Source organism: Diorhabda carinulata, chromosome 4 (genome assembly GCF_026250575.1).
Source record: "Diorhabda carinulata isolate Delta chromosome 4, icDioCari1.1, whole genome shotgun sequence".
NCBI classification, from domain to species: domain Eukaryota; kingdom Metazoa; phylum Arthropoda; class Insecta; order Coleoptera; family Chrysomelidae; genus Diorhabda; species Diorhabda carinulata.
The window spans coordinates 1,270,626-1,294,989 of NC_079463.1; the positions used below are offsets into that span (position 1 = coordinate 1,270,626).

Here is a 24,364-nt window from a genome sequence, read left to right on the forward strand (position 1 = left end):
TCAAAAATTATTTATTTTTCATACATCTCATTATATATCCAGAATTCATGTTAGAATATACATCTCGAAGAATTTTATCCAGGTTGGTTAAGTGTATTTGGTTATTTCTTATAGCACAATCCACTTTGAAGAATTTTTATATTTGAATTTTCCCATATTAACTTGTAACTACTTTTTTTAATTGTTTTACCTTATCTATATAAAATAGTTTGAAACTTTTTTTTTCTTTTGATTGATCGATCTAGCACCTAAACTTTTACAGTTTGCTATTATACATAATTTTCACAAACTAGTTTTTCCCATTTTAACTTTTACTGGATCGGATTGGGTACGTTTTTTTTGTTTTACCTTATCTATATAAAATAGTTTGAAACTTATTTTCTCTTTTGATGTATCGATCTAGCTCCTAAACTAGTTTCATACCATTCCAGAAAAAATAATCACATAGCAAGAGTTGTTTATCATGTATTATTATTATATTGAATAATTAAATTTTAAATATTTCTAATGCGAAAATAAGGTTAATTAAAACACTTTCAACGATAAATATATATATATTTACAATAACTATACAAAAATTACAATTATTTATATACATAAATTTAATATCTTCAACATAAAATTTGACATTTGACGTTGACAAATCAATTTTATTCTGCGTTCTGTTGTATTGAACGAATCGCAAGTTGTTCGATATTCCATTACTTCGATTCGACATAGTAACATAGATAATATTAACTATTCGATATATCACGGAACAGTTTTATAGTGCAAAAAAGTACTCTTATGTCATACTTCCACGTTATCTATGCTTTTACGAACGTAGGATTATCAATACCTTTTTGTGAACTCAATTCCGATATCTCGGTAGTCGTTTCCGATTGTTCGTTATTGATGTAACGGTATTTCGTTGCCATATAAGTGAAAAGTAACATATCGGCAACCATTAAACCAGTGTACAAGAAAAAATCGTTACTCTGTAAAAAACAATAAAAGTTAAAGACTTTTATAACACATCTTATCATTTATTATTGTTTTATTAATTTTTTTAAATAAAATGATATGTTAATGAAATATAGAGATGGGAATTGATATTTAAAAATAACAGTTCCGTTATACTAACTTGTTTTTCGAAAATTTTAGCAGATTCGACTATGACTATAATCAAGTTTCCAAAAGCAGTCGTTAGAAGGAAACAAGCTTGTAGTAGTGATTTCATCGTAACCGGCGCTTGCGTATACGAAAACTCCAATCCGGTTATGGAAAACATTATTTCCGCCGCCGTTATTATGAAATACTGAGGTAGCAGCCACGCCATATGAATACTGTTCGGTTCAGTTACAATCAGATAACTCATTTTCAATCCTTCGTCCTGAAAAACGTTTTTATTACGATTTAAATATTCCGATCGACGTCGATTTACCGACCTTGTTAATCATTACGGTGTACGTTCCGCCGAGCTGGAAATCTACGGGGTCCTGTAGCGTTTCGTTTCCTATTCCTATCGACCATTTACCGGGTCCTGGTAGTTGGAAAGTGGAAAATTCCCCGGCTTCGACGTCGACAGTTTCGCTTCCTTTCGAATAAACGACAGATTCGTCGTTACCGTAAACAAGAGTCCTTATCACAGGATATCCGGTTTCACTTTTCGCGACGTTATCCGTATAATAAATAAAATCGTTACTCGAGTAAACGAATATTCCGTACGCGTGCGCGTCTTGGACGGTGATATATCGTTTCGTGGCGTTTATTTCGAAGGTTATTTCGGTCGTACCGGAATCAACCGGTACGTCTTTTTGGACGTACGCAGACATTGATGGTACGACTGTGGATAGATGTAAACCGTCTGCTTTTATTGGTATCGGTGACGTGGAAGGGTTGTATATGCGTAATTGGATGTTGTTGGTCGAGGGGAGGATCGGTTCGTGGCTTTCTATGGCTATTGAAACCAAAGCGGAAACCGCGAAAGCTACTGCTGCCAAGAAACCCCCGCATACCATCCTCTGTAACGGGGTCTTCAATAAATTGCATCTACCTGATGTTAAAATCATTTTAAAACTGTACAATTATAAGAATTATAAGTTTAACTAGCAGAAATTGAGGTTTTTATTGAAATTTTGACGTTTTTTTGAAATTTTATCTGTCAAATTTCCACTCCAGGATATAGTTTAACTGTTTTTTCATATAGGTCAAGGCCAAGTTACATGGAAAAGAAGAATAACCTTACTTTACAATATAAAAATGGGGGGTTTCTCGAACAAATTAATAATTCCGTCGTCATATATCTCAATTTTGTAAATAAGACGTTGAAATTGAATTTTGAATATACAGGGTGTTTGTAATAACAATTTTTTTTGAATATATTAATGTTATGATAAATTTACCATTACTCAGGGTACTTTTATTTGAACACCCGATATATTTTCATTAAAGAACATGTAAATTTGATATATATTCCCAAAATGTGGTAATATACAGGGTGAAATACTCGAAAATAAAAATTATTATTTAATTTAATCAAACATCTTTGGAAATATCCCATTGTTTGGGACACCCCCTGTATATTTTTATTCTAGGATGACCCGAAAATCGAAATTCAACATAAAATCACAAAATACGATAATATACAGCGTGTTTAATTCAAAAATATCAAAATTATTGCCAATTATTATTTAAGTGAATTTCAATATTTTTTATTTTATCAAAATTTTTTGAAATTTCTATTTTCCGAAAGATATTTCCAACACAATATACTTCAATTTTGCAAATGAGATGTTTAAATGGAATATTCAATATACAGGGTGATTTTTATCAATCAGTTTTTAAAAATCAATTTATATCTACAAATATCCCATTATTTGGGTTACACCCTGTATATTTTTATTCTAGGATGACCCGAAAACTCGAAATTTAACATAAAATCACAAAATACGATAATATACAGCGTGTTTAATTCAAAAATATCAAAATTATTGCCAATTATTATTTAAGCGAATTTCAATATTTTTTATTTTATCAAAATTTTTAGGAAATTCAATTTTTCGAATGATTTTTCCAACACAATATACTTCAATTTTGCCAACGAGATGTTCAAATGGTACATTCAATATACAGGGTGATTTTTATCAGCCAGTTTTTAAAAATCAATTTATGTCAACAAATATCTCATTGTATGTGACACCCCCTGTATATTTTTATTCTAGGATGACCCAAAAACTCGAAATTTAACATAAAATCACAAAATACGATAATATACAGCGTGTTTAATTCAAAAATATCAAAATTATTGCCAATTATTATTTAAGCGAATTTCAATATTTTTTATTTTATCAAAATTTTTAGGAAATTCAATTTTTCGAATGATTTTTCCAACACAATATACTTCAATTTTGCCAACGAGATGTTCAAATGGAATATTCAATATACAGGGTGATTTTTATCAATCAGTTTTTAAAAATCAATTTATATCTACAAATACCCCATTATTTGGGTTACACCCTGTATATTTTTATTCTAGGATGACCCGAAAAATGGAAATTTAACATAAAATCACAAAATACGATAATATACAGCGTGTTTAATTTAAAAATAACAAAGTTATTGCCAATTATTATTTAAGTGAATTTCAATATTTTTTATTTTATCAAAATTTTTTGAAATTTCTATTTTCCGAAAGATATTTCCAACACAATATACTTCAATTTTGCCAACGAGATGTTCAAATGGTACATTCAATATACAGGGTGATTTTTATCAGCCAGTTTTTAAAAATCAATTTATGTCAACAAATATTCCATTGTTTGGGTTACACCCTGTATATTCTTATTCTAGGATGACCCGAAAAATGGAAATTTAACATAAAATCACAAAATACGATAATATACAGCGTGTTTAATTCAAAAATATCAAAATTATTGCCAATTATTATTTAAGTGAATTTCAATATTTTTTATTTTATCAAAATTTTTAGGAAATTCAATTTTTCGAATGATTTTTCCAACACAATATACTTCAATTTTGCCAACGAGATGTTTAAATGGTACATTCAATATACAGGGTGATTTTTATCAGCCAGTTTTTAAAAATCAATTTATGTCAACAAATATCCCATTGTTTGGGTTACACCCTGTATATTCTTATTCTAGGATGACCCGAAAAATCGAAATTCAACATAAAATCACAAAATACGATAATATACAGCGTGTTTAATTCAAAAATATCAAAATTATTGCCAATTATTATTTAAGTGAATTTCAATATTTTTTATTTTATCAAAATTTTTAGGAAATTCAATTTTTCGAATGATTTTTCCAACACAATATACTTCAATTTTGCCAACGAGATGTTTAAATGGTATATTCAATATACAGGGTGATTTTTATCAATCAGTTTTTAAAAATCAATTTATATCTACAAATATCCCATTATTTGGGTTACACCCTGTATATTTTTATTCTAGGATGACCCGAAAACTCGAAATTTAACATAAAATCACAAAATACGATAATATACAGCGTGTTTAATTCAAAAATATCAAAATTATTGCCAATTATTATTTAAGTGAATTTCAATATTTTTTATTTTATCAAAATTTTTAGGAAATTCAATTTTTCGAATGATTTTTCCAACACAATATACTTCAATTTTGCCAACGAGATGTTTAAATGGTACATTCAATATACAGGGTGATTTTTATCAGCCAGTTTTTAAAAATCAATTTATGTCAACAAATATCCCATTGTTTGGGTTACACCCTGTATATTCTTATTCTAGGATGACCCGAAAAATCGAAATTCAACATAAAATCACAAAATACGATAATATACAGCGTGTTTAATTCAAAAATATCAAAATTATTGCCAATTATTATTTAAGTGAATTTCAATATTTTTTATTTTATCAAAATTTTTAGGAAATTCAATTTTTCGAATGATTTTTCCAACACAATATACTTCAATTTTGCCAACGAGATGTTTAAATGGTATATTCAATATACAGGGTGATTTTTACCAGTCAGTTTTTAAAAATCAATGTATGTCAACAAATATGCCATTTTTTGGGTTACACCCTGTATATTTTCAATATGTGATAACTGGAAACATTAAAATTCGACAAAAAACCCAAAAATTAAATTGTCAAATAGTTTGAATAGCGACATATTCACCTAAAAGTGGATAAACGTAGTAGGAAAACAACGGAATGAATGACAGAATCAACAACGGATTGACAACCTGCATCTGATCGGGTAAAATTGTATAAAATCCAATATTTCCATCCATACGAACCGCCTGGAAAGTCCAACCGGAGCCTTGTTGATCGTACAGTGCCCAAAAAATTGGTAGAGGTAGATACAGGACCATGACATGTAGAGCAGATTTTATATCGGAAACTAATTTCTTCCCATATTCTTCCTCGGCGTAATCCAACCAATGATCCTTCTTACTGGCACATTTCTTGTATTTACGACTGATGGCGTGCTGTAAGAATTCCCAAAAATTAACAGTACGTCCTACAACCCCTCCTTCCTCCCCCCCCCCCCCAAAAAAAACATATGAAACCTCCCTGGTAACTATATTTTTGTAACACCCCTGGTACTAATAGTCTTGATTAATTTAATATGGGTTTGAATGAAAATTTATTTGATTGTATGTCGAGTATGAATGGACTATATCGTTTAATATTTAATTGTGAAAAAAAAATAATAAAAAATTAATACCGATATGCATTTTGCGGCTTGTACTATTACATTCCCTTCGGGTTTTTTTATTCTGTATAGTGGTCGTCCTGCGGCAAAAATAACTAAAATAAAAATGAATAGACTATAATTTATTTAGGACTATTCCTATAGTCCATTCACCAACGGTATTAATAGAATATTACCCCAACATTTTTACCGATAAAATCGATTCGTATTAGTTTGGAATCAACCTTTTCTCGCCCCATTTATCAAAATTTATATCTACGCGATGCTCTTAAGGGGTGACAACCACCCCTTCTCATAAAAACGGACAAATAAATATTTTATGAAGTAAATAGCGCTTCGATTGATAATATAAATATTAAATAGTACATGTCTAATATTCCTTTATATTTCAGAATACAAATTGTTGTTTTTTAAACAAATTAACCCCTAGAAATTCCACCCTTAAGGCTAATTTTGAAGAAAAAAATCGTTTTTGACAACTTAAAATTGTAAAAACCCTAAGAACAAGTTTTTTTACATTAGAATTACTTCAAACCATGTTTTGAACTGCTTCTTCTTTATAATTATCAAGTGTCATCCCTTAAAAACCACCCCTATTCGCATAAAAATTATAAAAATTCTATAAGCAAGTTTTTTTTACATTAAAAGCGCTTCAAACTGTGAAATAAATATATGAACATGTTTTAAACTGTTTCTTTATTAAATTTATAAAGTTTCTTCCCTTAAAAACCACCCCTATTCGAATAAAAATTATAAAAATCCCATAAGCAGGTTTTTTTATCATTAAAATTGCTTCAAACTATGAAATAAATACATGAACATGTTTTAAACTGTACTTTATTAATGTTTTAAACTGTTTCTTTATTAAATTTATTAAATTTAACCCCTAAAAACCACCCCTAGTTGCATAAAACTTGTGAAAATCCTACAAACTCCTTTTTTATTTATTAAAATTGCCTGAAACTATGAAATAAATATATAAACATGTTTCAAACTGTTTCTTTATTAAATTTATAAAGTTTCTTCCCTTAAAAACCACCCCTATTCGAATAAAAATTATAAAAATCCCATAAGCAGGTTTTTTTATCATTAAAATTGCTTCAAACTATGAAATAAATACATGAACATGTTTTAAACTGTACTTTATTAATGTTTTAAACTGTTTCTTTATTAAATTTATTAAATTTAACCCCTAAAAACCACCCCTAGTTGCATAAAACTTGTGAAAATCCTACAAACTCCTTTTTTATTTATTAAAATTGCCTGAAACTATGAAATAAATATATAAACATGTTTCAAACTGTTTCTTTATTAAATTTATAAAGTTTCTTCCCTTAAAAACCACCCCTATTCGAATAAAAATTATAAAAATCCCATAAGCAGGTTTTTTTATCATTAAAATTGCTTCAAACTATGAAATAAATACATGAACATGTTTTAAACTGTACTTTATTAATGTTTTAAACTGTTTCTTTATTAAATTTATTAAATTTAACCCCTAAAAACCACCCCTAGTTGCATAAAACTTGTGAAAATCCTACAAACTCCTTTTTTATTTATTAAAATTGCCTGAAACTATGAAATAAATATATAAACATGTTTCAAACTGTTTCTTTATTAAATTTATAAAGTTTCTTCCCTTAAAAACCACCCCTATTCGAATAAAAATTATAAAAATCCCATAAGCAGGTTTTTTTATCATTAAAATTGCTTCAAACTATGAAATAAATACATGAACATGTTTTAAACTGTACTTTATTAATGTTTTAAACTGTTTCTTTATTAAATTTATTAAATTTAACCCCTAAAAACCACCCCTAGTTGCATAAAAATTGTGAAAATCCTACAAACTCCTTTTTTATTTATTAAAATTGCCTGAAACTATGAAATAAATATATAAACATGTTTTAAACTGTTTCTTTATTAAATTTATAAAGTTTCTTCCCTTAAAAACCACCCCTATTCGAATAAAAATTATAAAAATCCCATAAGCAGGTTTTTTTATCATTAAAATTGCTTCAAACTATGAAATAAATACATGAACATGTTTTAAACTGTACTTTATTAATGTTTTAAACTGTTTCTTTATTAAATTTATTAAATTTAACCCCTAAAAACCACCCCTAGTTGCATAAAAATTGTGAAAATCCTACAAACTCCTTTTTTATTTATTAAAATTGCCTGAAACTATGAAATAAATATATAAACATGTTTTAAACTGTTTCTTTATTAAATTTATAAAGTTTCTTCCCTTAAAAACCACCCCTATTCGAATAAAAATTATAAAAATCCCATAAGCAGGTTTTTTTATCATTAAAATTGCTTCAAACTATGAAATAAATACATGAACATGTTTTAAACTGTACTTTATTAATGTTTTAAACTGTTTCTTTATTAAATTTATTAAATTTAACCCCTAAAAACCACCCCTAGTTGCATAAAACTTGTGAAAATCCTACAAACTCCTTTTTTATTTATTAAAATTGCCTGAAACTATGAAATAAATATATAAACATGTTTTAAACTGTTTCTTTATTAAATTTATAAAGTTTCTTCCCTTAAAAACCACCCCTATTCGAATAAAAATTATAAAAATCCCATAAGCAGGTTTTTTTACATTAAAATTGCTTCAAACTATGAAATAAATACATGAACATGTTTTAAACTGTTCTTTATTAATGTTTTAAACTGTTTCTTTATTAAATTTATCAAATTTAACCCCTAAAAACCACCCCTAATTGCATAAAAATTGTGAAAATCCTACAAACTCCTTTTTTATTTATTAAAATTGCCTGAAACTATGAAATAAATATATAAACATGTTTTAAACTGTTTCTTTATTAAATTTATAAAGTTTCTTCCCTTAAAAACCACCCCTAGTTGCATAAAAATTGTGAAAATTATACTTGAATTTCACATTTTTGAGGTTAGTTTTCATTTATCGATCCCCACCCCCGAGAAATTGTGGTAACTTCTAACCCTTAAACCGAATTCGATGATAATCTGTGTTGTCAGACAAAATTGCTATCAAAAAACCGTCAGTGACTGGACTATTATGAGATAGTGTATATTATGAGTATAGACCAAAATGTAGCAAATAAATATGTTACATTTCACTTATTATCCAAAATAGATGGAAAAAAATTATTAATTCGACGTTTTTATAGTATAAAAATCAATATTTACCTATAGAAATAATCATGAGGATCCCAGGTACCGCGAAAGCTAAAGGAAAACAACTCTCGTTACCGAAACAATGGACGTTGTTCCTCAAAACTGGTGTTAAGAACGTAGAAATCAAACTTCCCGCGTTAATTGCGAAATAAAACAACGAAAAGAACGTGGCAAATTGTAATTCTTGTTGCGGAAGAACGAACTGGTCACCGCCGAACGCCGAAACGCAAGGTTTTATACCTCCAGTGCCTAGGGCTATAAGTAGCAGCCCTATTATCGAAAACTCCTTAAAAAAATTAATTTATTTAATCGATAAATCGATCATCAATCGGGTTTAGACTATTGATTATTATAATGTAGTTAGCAGACATTGAATGAAATCGAAAACTTTTTCTGTTTCTATTTCACATATGATCTATAAGTGAACGATTTGTTGCCAATTGGAATCGATTATAAATTGACGTGACGTCTAGTGTAGTGTGTATTAATCAAAGAAATACGTTTTTTACTGATAATAATATATTTATGCTAATAAAAATACTGAATGAGTATGGAATATTAACTCTTATGTAAGGAACAATTAAAATCCATTTTTTATTTTCTTAATATTCATTTATCCGTTTAATTACGGAACTTATTTTCTTTTTCAAATGTGTTCTACATAACCTTACAATTATTGACTGACACGATTTCTATTTTATCGGCATGTAGCGCAGTCGAATTCGTAATCAAAGAAATACGTTTTTTTTACACATAATAATAATATGAAATTATTATACTACGTGAGTGTATTATTACTACGTGACTATCATTTAGTTTGACATGCCGAACATTTTGGAATAAGTAAATTATAGAGTAAAATATATACGAGGAGAGTTTTGAATCGATGTAAACGTACAGGGTTTTTCAAAATTTTGGTAAAATAAGAAAAATATTTGATATATACAAGGTTTTGAAGATTATGACAATATCTTCTATATGGGAATTTTTAGAATTAGGGTACATTTAATAATCGTATAGCTTTAAATACAGGGCTTTTCAAAATTACGGTACATTAAAAAAATATATGTTCGGAAATACAGGATTTTTCAGAATTATGATGCATCAAAAGATGTATGTATTGAAATACAGGGTTTTTCAGGAATATGCAACAATAAAAAAGTATATGGTTTATACAGGGTTTTTTAAAATAAGTGCACAATAAAAATTTACGTTTAAATACAGGGTTTTTCAAGATTTTGGTACAATAAAAATTGCCAATACAGCTTTACCGAAATGTTATGACAAGGTTAGCAGATATTTTGAAATTCAGCCCTTGATAAATTGTATATTGTTTCTACATGGAAATTTTCGAACAATGCGGATATACACTTTCAATAGATAATAACAAATCAATTGTATACTCGAGAAAAACTCTCGAGATTATTATCCAAGTCGCTTGATTCAAAAAAAAAAAAATTGTTAAACGTACTTAAATCGATTACCAGCATTTAGTTCATAAAATTGAAAAATAATTATCATTTTCAACCATGTTAACGAAAGTTTTTACATACTCGAGTGAATTTTTATAATTGAAACCACTCAGCTGTGTCAGACAACATTGCAAAGTTCAAAACACTGAAATTGATGCTGCAATTACGATCTGGTCCTTCGAGCCTTCATTAAATCCGGCTCGAAGGACCAGAAAACGTAATTGCGAGTTATGGTCAATAGTTTTTGACAGAAAGATCTGTCAACGCGTTGACAAAATGTTAAATTGACAGGATATAATAATGATCTGTCAAATTTTGACGTAATTGAATATATTTCGGGGATCAAAAATTTCGAAAAATGATAATTTTACATGATGATTACGTATTATGACGACGAGGATTGAAGGAGAGATTTATATGTGAGGAAATATACAGGGTGTGTTGGAAAAATAATTAGAATACCTTTTTGGGAAGTCCTATGGGATCTGTGGCGGACAAAGCCAGCAGCACGCTTCCCCCCGCGTATACCATGGAAACGTACAAAATGGTGTTGAATTTGCCCAAAAAACTGTCCGATAAAATGGCGCCGAGCACCGGAAAAAAATACACAAACATCGTGAATGTGTGGTAGATAATTTTTGCATCGGCTTCAGAATAAAAAAGTATCTTGGTGAGGTAAATAACGAGAATTGCTGAAAAAAAAAAGACGTACATTTTGAAAATATAACTATAGTATATACAGTGTTAGTCGAATTTACTCACCCGCGAGATCGGTACTTTCGACCGACACTGTATAAACTAAATGAAATTTGTAAATACTCACTTCGCATCCCATAGTAACTGAAGCGTTCGCAAAATTCATTGCTGACGATGAAAAATACTGATTTGGGATACGGCAGTTTCTGCAAAAAAAATTTAGTAAAAAAGGTAGCGCTGAATTTACATTTACCTTAAAAAGGGTAGCGCACTAGGTCTACATTAAGTTTAAAAAAAGGTGGCGCGGAATGTACAATTAGGTAAAAAAGGTAACGCGAAGTTTACATTTAAATTAGAAAAGGTAGCGCGAAGTTTACATTTCACTTCAAAAAGGTAGCGCGTAGTGTACAATTAGGTAAAAAAGGTAGCGCGAAGTCTACATTTAACTTAAAAAGGTAGCGCGGAGTATAGTATACATTTAGATTAAAAAAAGGTAGCGCGGAGTGTACAATTAGGTAAAAAAGGTAGCGCGAAGTCTACATTTAACTTAGAAAAGGTAGCGCGAAGTTTACATTTCACTTCAAAAAGGTAGCGCGTAGTGTACAATTAGGTAAAAAAGGTAGCGCGAAGTCTACATTTAACTTAAAAAGGTAGCGCGGAGTATAGTATACATTTAGATTAAAAAAAGGTAGCGCGGAGTGTACAATTAGGTAAAAAAGGTAGCGCGAAGTCTACATTTAACTTAAAAAAGGTAGCGGAAAGTTTACATTTAACTTAGAAAAGGGTAGCGCGAAGTTTACATTTAACTTAAAAAGGTAGCGCGGAGTATAGTACATATTTAACTTAAAAAGGTAGCGCGGAGTATAGTACATATTTAGCTTAAAAAAAGGTAGCGCGGAGTGTACAATTAGGTAAAAAAGGTAGCGCGAAGTCTACATTTAACTTAAAAAGGTAGCGCGGAGTATAGTATACATTTAGATTAAAAAAAGGTAGCGCGGAGTGTACAATTAGGTAAAAAAGGTAGCGCGAAGTCTACATTTAACTTAGAAAAGGTAGCGCGAAGTCTACATTTAACTTAGAAAAGGTAGCGCGAAGTCTACATTTAACTTAGAAAAGGTAGCGCGAAGTTTACATTTCACTTCAAAAAGGTAGCGCGTAGTGTACAATTAGGTAAAAAAGGTAGCGCGAAGTCTACATTTAACTTAAAAAGGTAGCGCGGAGTATAGTATACATTTAGATTAAAAAAAGGTAGCGCGGAGTGTACAATTAGGTAAAAAAGGTAGCGCGAAGTCTACATTTAACTTAGAAAAGGTAGCGCCAAGTTTACATTTAACTTAGAAAAGGGTAGCGCGAAGTTTACATTTAACTTAAAAAGGTAGCGCGGAGTATAGAATATATTTAGCTTAAAAAAAGGTAGCGCGGAGTATACAATTAGGTAAAAAAGGTAGCGCGAAGTCTACATTTAACTTAGAAAAGGTAGCGCCAAGTTTACATTTAACTTAGAAAAGGGTAGCGCGATACCTACATGTAGATTAAAACGGGTAACGAGAATTCTAAATTTAGGTTAAACAGGGTAGCGCGAAGTTTATATTTAGACAGAAAAGGTAACGCTTTTCGGAAAAATTATACCAGAATATCAACAAGGTCATAGGTTGTTGAAATATATTTTGTAAAGTACGCGAAAAAGCGTAAAACATTTAAATTTAGTAATAAATCAAAAATATCCAGCATTATTTCTGTATTATTCGATATATGAACTGTTTGTGGACCCTGTATTAGATACGGTATTTTTCTAATGACAAAAAATGTAATACTTACAGAAATATTGATTGAAAATTGAAAATAAATTAATAGTTACAGGAAAGGGTAGCGCGTATTTGATTTTGGTTAAAAAAGGTAGCGACTTATCCTCAAATTTCGAGAAATTAGACTAAAATATCAATAGTAACGTCAAAAATCGTGAAAATTTTGTAACGCAGTAAATAGATTTAAATATCGAAATAAATGAAATGAAAATATCAAGTACTAATTGTTTATTAATCAATGTATCAACTTTTTAAACACTCTATATCTTTTTTTAATGACAGTTGTGCTGTGTACTACATAAATGGTAATTAAACATCAATAATATATTAATTAGTAACCTAAAAGTGTAGCGCGAAATCAACATTTGGGTACAAAAAGGTAGCGCTTTTTAAAAAAAATATATTTGCATATATATGCAGGTCAAAAATAAAGTGAATTGTTGAAATTAATTTTATAAAACACGTGAAAATTAGTAAATAAATAATGAAAAATCAAATACTATTTCCTTAAAATTTAACGTATTTTAGACATTCTGTATATATTTATGATCTGTTTTTAACGACAAAACTGTTATGTATTCCAGAAATGTTAATAAACATTGAAAATAGCAACATATATTAATTGGTAATCAAAAAGGGTAGCGCTTAATTAATTTTTATTGAAAAAAGGTAGCGATTTATGCATAAATTCCAGGAAACTAGACGTAGACATCAACAATAAGGTCGAGCGTCGTTAAATCTCAATGAAATAACATAAAATTTAAATAGAACTTGAAAAAGGATGAAAAAAACTTATTATGTGTTTATCGTCTAATGTATCAACTTTTTGAACACCCGGTATGTAGATACGATCATTTTACATTGACAAAAGTGTTGTTCGCCATAGAAATTTCGATTAAACATTAAAAATACAAACATATATTAATTTACAACCGAAAAAGGTAGCGCGAAGTTAATTTTCGTTTAAAAAGGTAACGATTTTTCACAAATTATTTAAAAATAGACTTATACATCAACAATAAAGTCGCGCATCGTTGTAATTTTGTTTTTTTTTAATAATAAAAGAACATAACTGTCGATTACTTGAAAAAAAGAAAAGAAAAATACTTATCATGTGTTTATCGTCTACTGTATCAACTTTTTGAACACCCCGTATGTAGATACGGTCATTTTATATTGACAAAAGTGTTGTTTCCCTTAGAAATTTCGATTAAACATTAAAAATACAAACATATATTAATATATAACCGAAAAAGGTAGCGCGAAGTTAATTTTCGTTTAAAAAGGTAACGATTTTTCACAAATTATTTGAAAATAGACTTATACATCAACAATAAAGTCGCGCATCGTTGTAATTTTGTTTTTTTTAATAATAAAAGAACATAACTGTCGATTACTTGAAAAAAAGAAAAGAAAAATACTTATCATGTGTTTATCGTCTAATGTATCAACTTTTTGAACACCCCGTATGTAGATACGGTCATTTTATATTGACAAAAGTGTTGTTCCCCTTAGAAATTTCGATTAAACATTAAAAATATGAACATATATTAATATATAACCGAAAAAGGTAGCGCGAAGTTAATTTTCGTTTAAAAAGGTAACGATTTTTCACAAATTATTTAAAAATAGACTTATACATCAACAATAAAGTCGCGCATCGTTGTAATTTTGTTTTTTTTAATAATAAAAGAACATAACTGTCGATTACTTGAAAAAAAGAAAAGAAAAATACTTATCATGTGTTTATCGTCTAATGTATCAACTTTTTGAACACCCCGTATGTAGATACGGTCATTTTATATTGACAAAAGTGTTGTTCCCCTTAGAAATTTCGATTAAACATTAAAAATATGAACATATATTAATATATAACCGAAAAAGGTAGCGCGAAGTTAATTTTCGTTTAAAAAGGTAACGATTTTTCACAAATTATTTAAAAATAGACTTATACATCAACAATAAAGTCGCGCATCGTTGTAATTTTGTTTTTTTTAATAATAAAAGAACATAACTGTCGATTACTTGAAAAAAAGAAAAGAAAAATACTTATCATGTGTTTATCGTCTACTGTATCAACTTTTTGAACACCCCGTATGTAGATACGGTCATTTTATATTGACAAAAGTGTTGTTTCCCTTAGAAATTTCGATTAAACATTAAAAATACAAACATATATTAATATATAACCGAAAAAGGTAGCGCGAAGTTAATTTTCGTTTAAAAAGGTAACGATTTTTCACAAATTATTTAAAAATAGACTTATACATCAACAATAAAGTCGCGCATCGTTGTAATTTTGTTTTTTTTTAATAATAAAAGAACATAACTGTCGATTACTTGAAAAAAAGAAAAGAAAAATACTTATCACGTGTTTATCGTCTACTGTATCAACTTTTTGAACACCCCGTATGTAGATACGGTCATTTTATATTGACAAAAGTGTTGTTCCCCTTAGAAATTTCGATTAAACATTAAAAATATGAACATATATTAATATATAACCGAAAAAGGTAGCGCGAAGTTAATTTTCGTTTAAAAAGGTAACGATTTTTCACAAATTATTTAAAAATAGACTTATACATCAACAATAAAGTCGCGCATCGTTGTAATTTTGTTTTTTTTAATAATAAAAGAACATAACTGTCGATTACTTGAAAAAAAGAAAAGAAAAATACTTATCATGTGTTTATCGTCTACTGTATCAACTTTTTGAACACCCCGTATGTAGATACGGTCATTTTATATTGACAAAAGTGTTGTTTCCCTTAGAAATTTCGATTAAACATTAAAAATACAAACATATATTAATATATAACCGAAAAAGGTAGCGCGAAGTTAATTTTCGTTTAAAAAGGTAACGATTTTTCACAAATTATTTAAAAATAGACTTATACATCAACAATAAAGTCGCGCATCGTTGTAATTTTGTTTTTTTTTTAATAATAAAAGAACATAACTGTCGATTACTTGAAAAAAAGAAAAGAAAAATACTTATCACGTGTTTATCGTCTACTGTATCAACTTTTTGAACACCCCGTATGTAGATACGGTCATTTTATATTGACAAAAGTGTTGTTCCCCTTAGAAATTTCGATTAAACATTAAAAATATGAACATATATTAATATATAACCGAAAAAGGTAGCGCGAAGTTAATTTTCGTTAAAAAAAGGTAGCGATTTTTCCATAACTTGTACGTATTAACGAACCTTACCTGATCCTTTTTCAATGTCATCTCTCGAATATATTAAAAATGAATATAAAAACACAACTGACAACTAATTGTTCAACAAAAAAAAAAATTTCGTATCACAATAATGTTAGATAGAAAAAAACACGCACTATATATTTCGGTAGGTAGTTTTGTATATTTATGTCGCACGAATGTTATGATTGCATCATTCTTTTTATAATTGTCAGTGAAACTTTCGAATCGAGGCGGTGATTCGTCAAGAAACAAATAAATTTACTGCCTTCGACTCTGGTAAACGACTGACTGACAAGTCCCTGCTACAACACTTCGGTTAACCGCATCCATTGTAGCTATAGAAAAGTAAATCTGCTCTTAAAATTATGAAAGATTATTGTGATTACGGAAATGTCGTAAAAATTATTATCAATTTACAGGTGTCTTAAAACAAAAATAAATCTTTTAATTAGTAGAAATCATAAAGTTTATCAACAAAACGAACCAGTTTTACTTTTTTCAATTATTTTAGGTATGAATATAATAGAAAACAAAAAATTACGTTTATAAATTATATAAAAACATCACTTTCCTTGTAATAAATGCGATCTGGTTGGACAAACATCACAATATTCGAAAAATAGATTAAAAGGACATCAATGCGATAAAACAATGAAACGGTTTTAAAAAACGGTGAAATAGTAAAAATCGTGTATGGAAAGTAGAGAATTTATAGAAATATAGTATACAGGGTGTTGCATTAATAGATAAACATCTTTAGATTAGTGAAAACGATAAAATTCATCAACAAAACGAAGAGGTATCACTTTTTTTAAATATTTTAGGTATGAATATATTAGAAAACAAAAAATTACGTTTATAAATTATATAAAAACATCACTTTCCTTGTAATAAATGCGATGTGATAGGACAAACATCACAATATTAGAAAAATTTTGTCAAAAGATGGCTCTCGTTCAGTGATTTTGGTCGAAAAATTGTCTCACGACCTTAATTTTGTCAAAAGATGGCTCATTCATTAATTTTGGTCGAAAAATTGTCTCACAACCTTAATTTTGTCAAAAGATGGCTCTCATTCATTAATTTTGGTCGAAAAATTGTCTCACAACCTTAATTTTGATAAAATAAGGGTCTCATTCATTAGTTTTGGTCGAAAAATTGTCTCACAACCTTAATTTTGTCAAAAGATGGATCTCGTTCATTAGTTTTGGTCGAAAAATTGTCTCACAACCTTAATTTTGATAAAATAAGGGTCTCATTCATTAGTTTTGGTCGAAAAATTGTCTCACAACCTTAATTTTGATAAAATAAGGGTCTCATTCATTAGTTTTGGTCGAAAAATTGTCTCACAACCTTAATTTTGATAAAATAAGGGTCTCATTCATTAGTTTTGGTCGAAAAATTGTCTCACAACCTTAATTTTGATAAAATAAGGGTCTCATTCATTAGTTTTGGTCGAAAAATTGTCTCACAACCTTAATTTTGATAAAATAAGGATCTCATTCATTAGTTTTGGTCGAAAAATTGTCTCACAACCTTAATTTTGATAAAATAAGGGTCTCATTCATTAGTTTTGGTCGAAAAATTGTCTCACAACCTTAATTTTGATAAAATAAGGGTCTCATTCATTAGTTTTGGTCGAAAAATTGTCTCACAACCTTAATTTTGTCAAAAGATGGAACTCGTTCATTGATTTTGGTCGAAAAATTGTCTCACAACCTTAATTTTGTCAAAAGATGGATCTCGTTCATTGATTTTGGTCGAAAAATTGTCTCACAACCTTAATTTTGATAAAATAAGGGTCTCATTCATTAGTTTTGGTCGAAAAATTGTCTCACAACCTTAATTTTGATAAAATAAGGGTCTCATTCATTAGTTTTGGTCGAAAAATTGTCTCACAACCTTAATTTTGATAAAATAAGGGTCTCATTCATTAGTTTTGGTCGAAAAATTGTCTCACAACCTTAATTTTGATAAAATAAGGGTCTCATTCATTAGTTTTGGTCGAAAAATTGTCTCACAACCTTAATTTTGTCAAAAGATGGATCTCGTTCATTAATTTTGGTCGAAAAATTGTCTCACAACCTTAATTTTGATAAAATAAGGGTCTCATTCATTAGTTTTGGTCGAAAAATTGTCTCACAACCTTAATTTTGATAAAATAAGGGTCTCATTCATTAGTTTTGGTCGAAAAATTGTCTCACAACCTTAATTTTGATAAAATAAGGGTCTCATTCATTAGTTTTGGTCGAAAAATTGTCTCACAACCTTAATTTTGATAAAATAAGGGTCTCATTCATTAGTTTTGGTCGAAAAATTGTCTCACAACCTTAATTTTGTCAAAAGATGGATCTCGTTCATTGATTTTGGTCGAAAAATTGTCTCACAACCTTAATTTTGATAAAATAAGGGTCTCATTCATTAGTCTTGGTCGAAAAATTGTCTCACAACCTTAATTTTGTCAAAAGATGGATCTCGTTCATTGATTTTGGTCGAAAAATTGTCTCACAACCTTAATTTTGTCAAAAGATGGATCTCGTTCATTGATTTTGGTCGAAAAACTGCGTTTTTTCGTTAAAAACATTAAAAAATTGGGTTTTCCATCCTGAATTTGATAAAAAAATTGCCTCCCAACATAAATTTTGTCAAAAGATGACTTTCCTCCAATCAGTTTCATTAGAAAATGCATTTTTCTTACTTAATTACTTCTCTAAATCCAATATACTCGGAAATTGGATAAGCGCTGACATTGGTAATCAGATTGATTTCGGAAAAATTTCAGACAACCCTCGTAAAATACATTGGTATTTATCGGATCTAAGCGTGTCAGTAGAACCAGTAATATAAAAAAAAATTTATCGGTCGTTCATATTTCTGGGTATTTCCACATTCAATTAAACTACTACACAATTAAGATTGTGCAGAAAGTAATTTAGTGAGTTGTGCAATTATGAAACTAATCAATAATATTGGGGAAAATTAGACGCAATTCTTATACTGCTGAAAAAGCAAATTTTATTATCACTTATCACCATTTGATATTTTTAAACAGAATATCAAAGAAATAAAACGTTAACAGTGCAACCCTGAAGTTTTAAGGGCAAGAATTTTGCTTGTTAAACGAGGGAGGTCGCAAAAATAACTTTAACCACGCCCATCTGTGGAAATGGCCGACAGCTCCCTCCTCCTTTTATCGTAAGATGGCATTTTTTGGTAAAAAATTTTTAAACAGAGACGAGTGTGTAAACAGATGTATTGTCACGACAAAAAACCCAGACTACAGTCGGCTACAAATCGGGTCAACACTTTATTCAAGTCAGAATTCAAACTAAAGCCAGTTTCATATGTAACTTAACTAAACAATATTGAATTTTTCACTTTTATATATAAGTTTTTATCTACAAACCCAACATTACGTTTAACCCTGTATAAATTTGAATAACACTGTATAATATCCGAGAATGTAACAAGCTACAAAACATTGATGCAGATATTTTAAAATAATACTTATTTTCCATATTATCGACATTGTTTATAGTAAATGACCTCTTATAGTTGAATGTCAATAATGCATAACTAATGTTGCAATTAAAAAATGTTTAGCGTGGTTATCATTCGACCAGAACTCAAAATAATTCCAATAATTTACAAAGAAAAACAAAATGAATATAATCTATCTAACCCTATCCCTCATACATAAATTATTTCTAATTCCCCATGTATAACCTTGACATTCAAGCATATATTATTACCTGCGTCAGATCTTAAAAATTATTTTTTCATAAACATATTTATGTAGTTATGTTTTTAACGACCTTTATAACAAATTTTGCAAATTATAGTCTAGTATTATAACCGCCATTTTGATAATACCGCTGGATATTTAGAAAGAACAAATTAATTTACCTCTTTATATTCTTCCGTGTTATATGGAGAATATCCATTTTCGGTTCCTGTAAAAATTTTCTATTTTCAAAACTATGGAACAAAACTATTTATACTTATATTTTTATTATACGAAAATTGGCGCGACTATAATAAACAAATAACAATTGTAATGATCTTCTATCTTTATCTTACTCGTTTTCCAAACAAAGACAGGGATATAGTGACATAGATGAAGGGTAAACATAGAGGTCTCTTCAATGAGAAATAGTGGAATCTTTTCTATGTCAAAAATGTATTTATTTCGACGTATAAAATAAAATTTGCAATTAAATTCAGGTATTATGCTAAATATTTAGCACAACTTGATAACCTTTTCAAAAATTGATGTAACTGATATTAAAAAATTATTGAGAAACGATAGTAAATTCTAAAGCATTTAGTACAAGGTTGATTATGTCGAGTGGAGTATTTGCATTGGCGTACAATGTAATTTAATTCTTATTAATATTAAAATGTTTACAATTAAAATTAATGGTATATCAAAAGTTAGTTAAATATATACTTGTAATCGGAAACTAGTGTTTGTTTCGTAACAATTGAATAATTAAATTAATTCGTAAAACAGTGTTGCCATATCTTAAAATTTTTCCCGTTTTCTAACACAATTAAATATATTTCATAGTAGCATTGTGGGCGGCCAATGGATGTTGATCCTTCAGATAGGCCCGTCGTGTACTATATATTGACTTCTATTGCTTATTACAATAGTATATATAAAAGAATTGAATGCTGGATAATATTTATGAATCGTCTGCTTTTATTTAAAATGAAATTTCTACTTGTCCTTTCTAAAACCTCATGGCAACGCTGTACTGCAATATCGTTGGTATTATGACAGCTGCAACGTTGAGACAATTGGGCTCATTGTTTTTTTGAAAATTTCAATTTAGATTGCAAAATTAGATATCGTCAAGTGGTTATGAATACATATCATTTCGTTTTAACAATGTACTATTGATATTTTGATATAAATGTTAAAAGTAAATTACACAAAACATTCATTTAGATCTAATCTATAATATCGAAATGTATTGATTATAATCCAAGTCTCAAAAGTTGATCAATCAAACTTGATGTAATGATCCCATTATAAATTTTATGAAATATTTTAAAACATTTTTTAAGCCATCTCATCATCAGTCTTCACATATTAAAATGATTTATAATCTCACAGGGTGTTCCAGAATGCTGTGACATTTCAAAGTAAATTTAAAACATTTTATTGCACATTTGGAATCAGCTTGACTTCTCCATTACAATATTATAACCCAGAAAATAATGTAAATTAGTATTTTGATTCACTCTGTATCAGATTATTAACTAAATAAATAATTTTTCAAAAGTTTTAATACTATTTGAAAGCTTTGGCTCTCCATTATTGCATTTCTTTCACATTATACAGAGTATTGAACTTGTTACTTTTTGTTAGTAAATATGGAAAAACTTGTAATACTGTAAAGAATTTTAAAATTCGAGGACTAATGACGACTATAACAAATTTTCTAAACCATATCTCGAAAGGACAATAAATGCACTATTACACTAATTAATCACCCTGTATGTAATGAACGATCATAAATCTTATAATCATTAGAAAAACATCACTTTTTTCTTCTTATTATCTAATTAAAATTTTAAAACAAAATAAACATTCGTATTTCTTTGCAAAACAAAATGCATTTCCATTTCCTACAATCCACCTACACCATGTACACAACTTTATTAGAAACTATAGTTATTGCGGGTTCTGGTGGGTAAGATTAAGGGTGAAATTGCACTTTATCACTAATTAAATATATGTTAACTACAATAAACCAAAGTTATGACTGTAATAATTGGCGCCTAATTTTTATCACCCTGTCATCCGTCACCGTTCACTGTCATCGGGAGTTTATGGTCTCGATTGTGAAAGAGACCAGCCAACACTGGGTTGTAATGTCCTGATTTTAGAAAAGGGCGTTACCCAATGCTTATTCTTTAATCTAACAATTTATTTCGTTCAAATATCTCCATTTTCTCTTATTCTAAAATCTAAATGAATATATACCCTAAATAATATATAAACATGCAATGCCTCAATGGCGCGAAAAGGTTTCGACTTTATCGACGAGGAACGCGGCTAAATTCAAAATCAAAGAAATATGTACAGTTTACAAGCATATTATTATTTATTCAATTTTGATAATTCGAAATGAAATAACACCTAGTTACATAATATTTATGTTTGATTAATTTCACAACTGGGCCAACGATTTTTAAAATATTCAATTTATATTTAATAAAATGGGATTTAATCTCAGGTCATATAAAATTAAGGCCAATATTCGTTTATGAACCTATCAATTTTTATCAATCAACTTTTCGTCGTATTGCGAATATTGTGCAAAATCACTTGAGACGTAATAGACTTTGAAACGTAAAAACGTTTCACGTTTTTATGCACCAAATTTATCTATGCGGTTATATAACTCGAAAATACCAGTTTTTTGAAATTAACTCGAATCAATAAAAGCCTAAAATCAAAACGAATAATCGAGAAAATAATATAAAAACATTTAAGAAGAATAGCTAATTGACTCGACTGAATAAAATCTGCTGGTCGCTAACGACACACGAGAATAATCAGCTGTAGTCTAACAGGGTCGTATCCAGGTCAACTAAATCGTTTCTATAAATTCGTAACAGATTTAAATTGCGAAAACTGTAGATTTCTTTTTCCGATTTTTATATATCAAAACCATCTCCATAATGAGAGGTCTTTGTTGTTATTGAGTATATTTTTTTGATAAGAAAAAAATCTCAATCGAAAAGGGACCTTAAATAATGAAATTTCTGTTCTTTATAAAAAATTTCTTATTGTTATGAAACACCTCGCGGTTCTCTGAGCTCTATTGGACGATGTGTTTGCAGTTTAGAGCTATGGTCGCCTCTACCAACATAGGTATGTAAGGCCTCACCACTACAGAGAAGCCAGGTGGTCAAAACGTACTATTAGAGCTTCATTATCAGTACTATTTCTAATAAAACAATAAAAAAAATTGATATAGAACAAAAGAGACTAAATATTTTACATTTAATACCAAAAAAAAAACAACCAATTATGTTATTTGCGGCTTGTGAGACTTTGAACCCAATGCTTTGAGAATTTTTCATTGAAATTATACAAAAATATGAAACAGAAAACTTGAATATTGTTTTTAATAAAAACATACCGTTGTTTTCCTCCATTATTTTTTATAAATAAAAACACTCAACTCCCCTGTAGAGTATTGAACTTACTGTGAAAATAAAAAAGTTTCTATAAATATTATCAATCTTATCAGCGTATACAAATAGGGAGGGGCAAATACTTATGCTATTGTTGAATTTTATTACCGCATTTCAAATCAATACGAATAGGATTATTATACTTTATGTCCAAGGTGACCTTTTAAATTTGGTTATTTTTTTCTTAAGTATAAATAAAGACTCCATCAAGACAAAATATAACTGTATAGTAGAATACTAAAATTCTTCTTTATAAAATAGAATAAAAATATACGTAGTACGGCTCTGTCTATAAGTTCCAAAACAAAACAGTATTATCAATATAACAAGAACCGCAATACTAAACATTTAGATATCTTGTGAGAATATATATAATCAAATATTGAAATATTATAATTTAATCGACAATGTAGTAAAAATTACTATTTTCTCATTGTAAACCTGCTAAATCACTTTAAAGTATTTCTACAGATGAGACAAAAAACTTTTCGTTACTTAGGACAAAAAAATAAAAAGGTACTAGTAGTCTATTAAGCAAAATGTAAAATAACAACTGTTTTATAAACTATTTAGTTAAGTTAGCAGATTTTTTTGACGTATATTGTGTTTATCATTTGAATAACTAAACAAATTATCAATCAATTAAAAAAAAAACTATCATCAAATCTCTTACGGAAACGAAGCACAAACTTTTCTTCTTCTTTTATTTTAAATCAACAAAAACAGTTTAGTAGAAATTAGAAACAATAAATCTCACAAAAACAAAACCACACAGTTATTGTCGGTATTTATCTTTTTTCGATAATTACACGAACTCGGAATAACTACACAAACCGTTAATTATTGAGAGCACTAAGTGACAGCTACAAAAGCTAAATACAAAATGGCGGTAATATTAGATATAGCCGCGAAAATTTGATTTTAGTTTTAGTCATTATACTTTTTCATACACTGTCAGTTTTAATTTGAAGTATCTTTTTTTCTCGTAGGTATTCAGAAGTCATTTGACATCAAAAATGGATTTAGCAGGTTTCGAATCGACGATATATAGAATTCAAAGTTTATTACTACCATATTACGTAAATAAA

The 24,364-nt window shown here is 28.7% G+C and overlaps 1 protein-coding gene across 3 annotated transcripts; it reads right to left on the minus strand.

Moving 5' to 3' along the window:
- Positions 1–534: 534 nt before the first annotated feature.
- LOC130892170 (peptide transporter family 1-like) lies at positions 535–24,194 on the minus strand. 3 transcript variants are annotated; one of them, XM_057797389.1, is made up of 10 exons: positions 23,222–23,300; positions 19,968–20,014; positions 11,174–11,252; positions 10,813–11,042; positions 8,891–9,164; positions 5,717–5,799; positions 5,165–5,477; positions 1,428–2,035; positions 1,124–1,372; positions 535–977 (listed from the first exon to the last, which is right to left on the minus strand). In XM_057797389.1, the coding sequence occupies exons 1-10, from the start codon at positions 23,235–23,237 to the stop codon at positions 807–809; spliced, it is 2,070 nt and encodes a 689-aa protein (XP_057653372.1). In that variant the 5' UTR covers positions 23,238–23,300; the 3' UTR covers positions 535–806. The 3 variants fall into 3 exon arrangements, with proteins under 3 accessions (XP_057653372.1, XP_057653374.1, XP_057653373.1); XM_057797391.1 differs by lacking the exons at positions 19,968–20,014; positions 23,222–23,300 and adding an exon at positions 23,950–24,194; XM_057797390.1 differs by lacking the exons at positions 19,968–20,014; positions 23,222–23,300 and adding an exon at positions 16,068–16,391.
- Positions 24,195–24,364: the final 170 nt, after the last annotated feature.

What these genes read in the sequence shown, in the direction of transcription:
- LOC130892170 (XM_057797389.1), bottom strand. An exon ending in CAGTTACTATGGGATGCGAA is followed by an intron (nt 11,043 to 11,173) that starts GTGAGTATTTAC and finishes TTTTTTTTTCAG; the next exon opens with CAATTCTCGTTATTTACCTC. An exon ending in CTACGTTTATCCACTTTTAG is followed by an intron (nt 2,036 to 5,164) that starts GTGAATATGTCG and finishes TTTTAACATCAG; the next exon opens with GTAGATGCAATTTATTGAAG.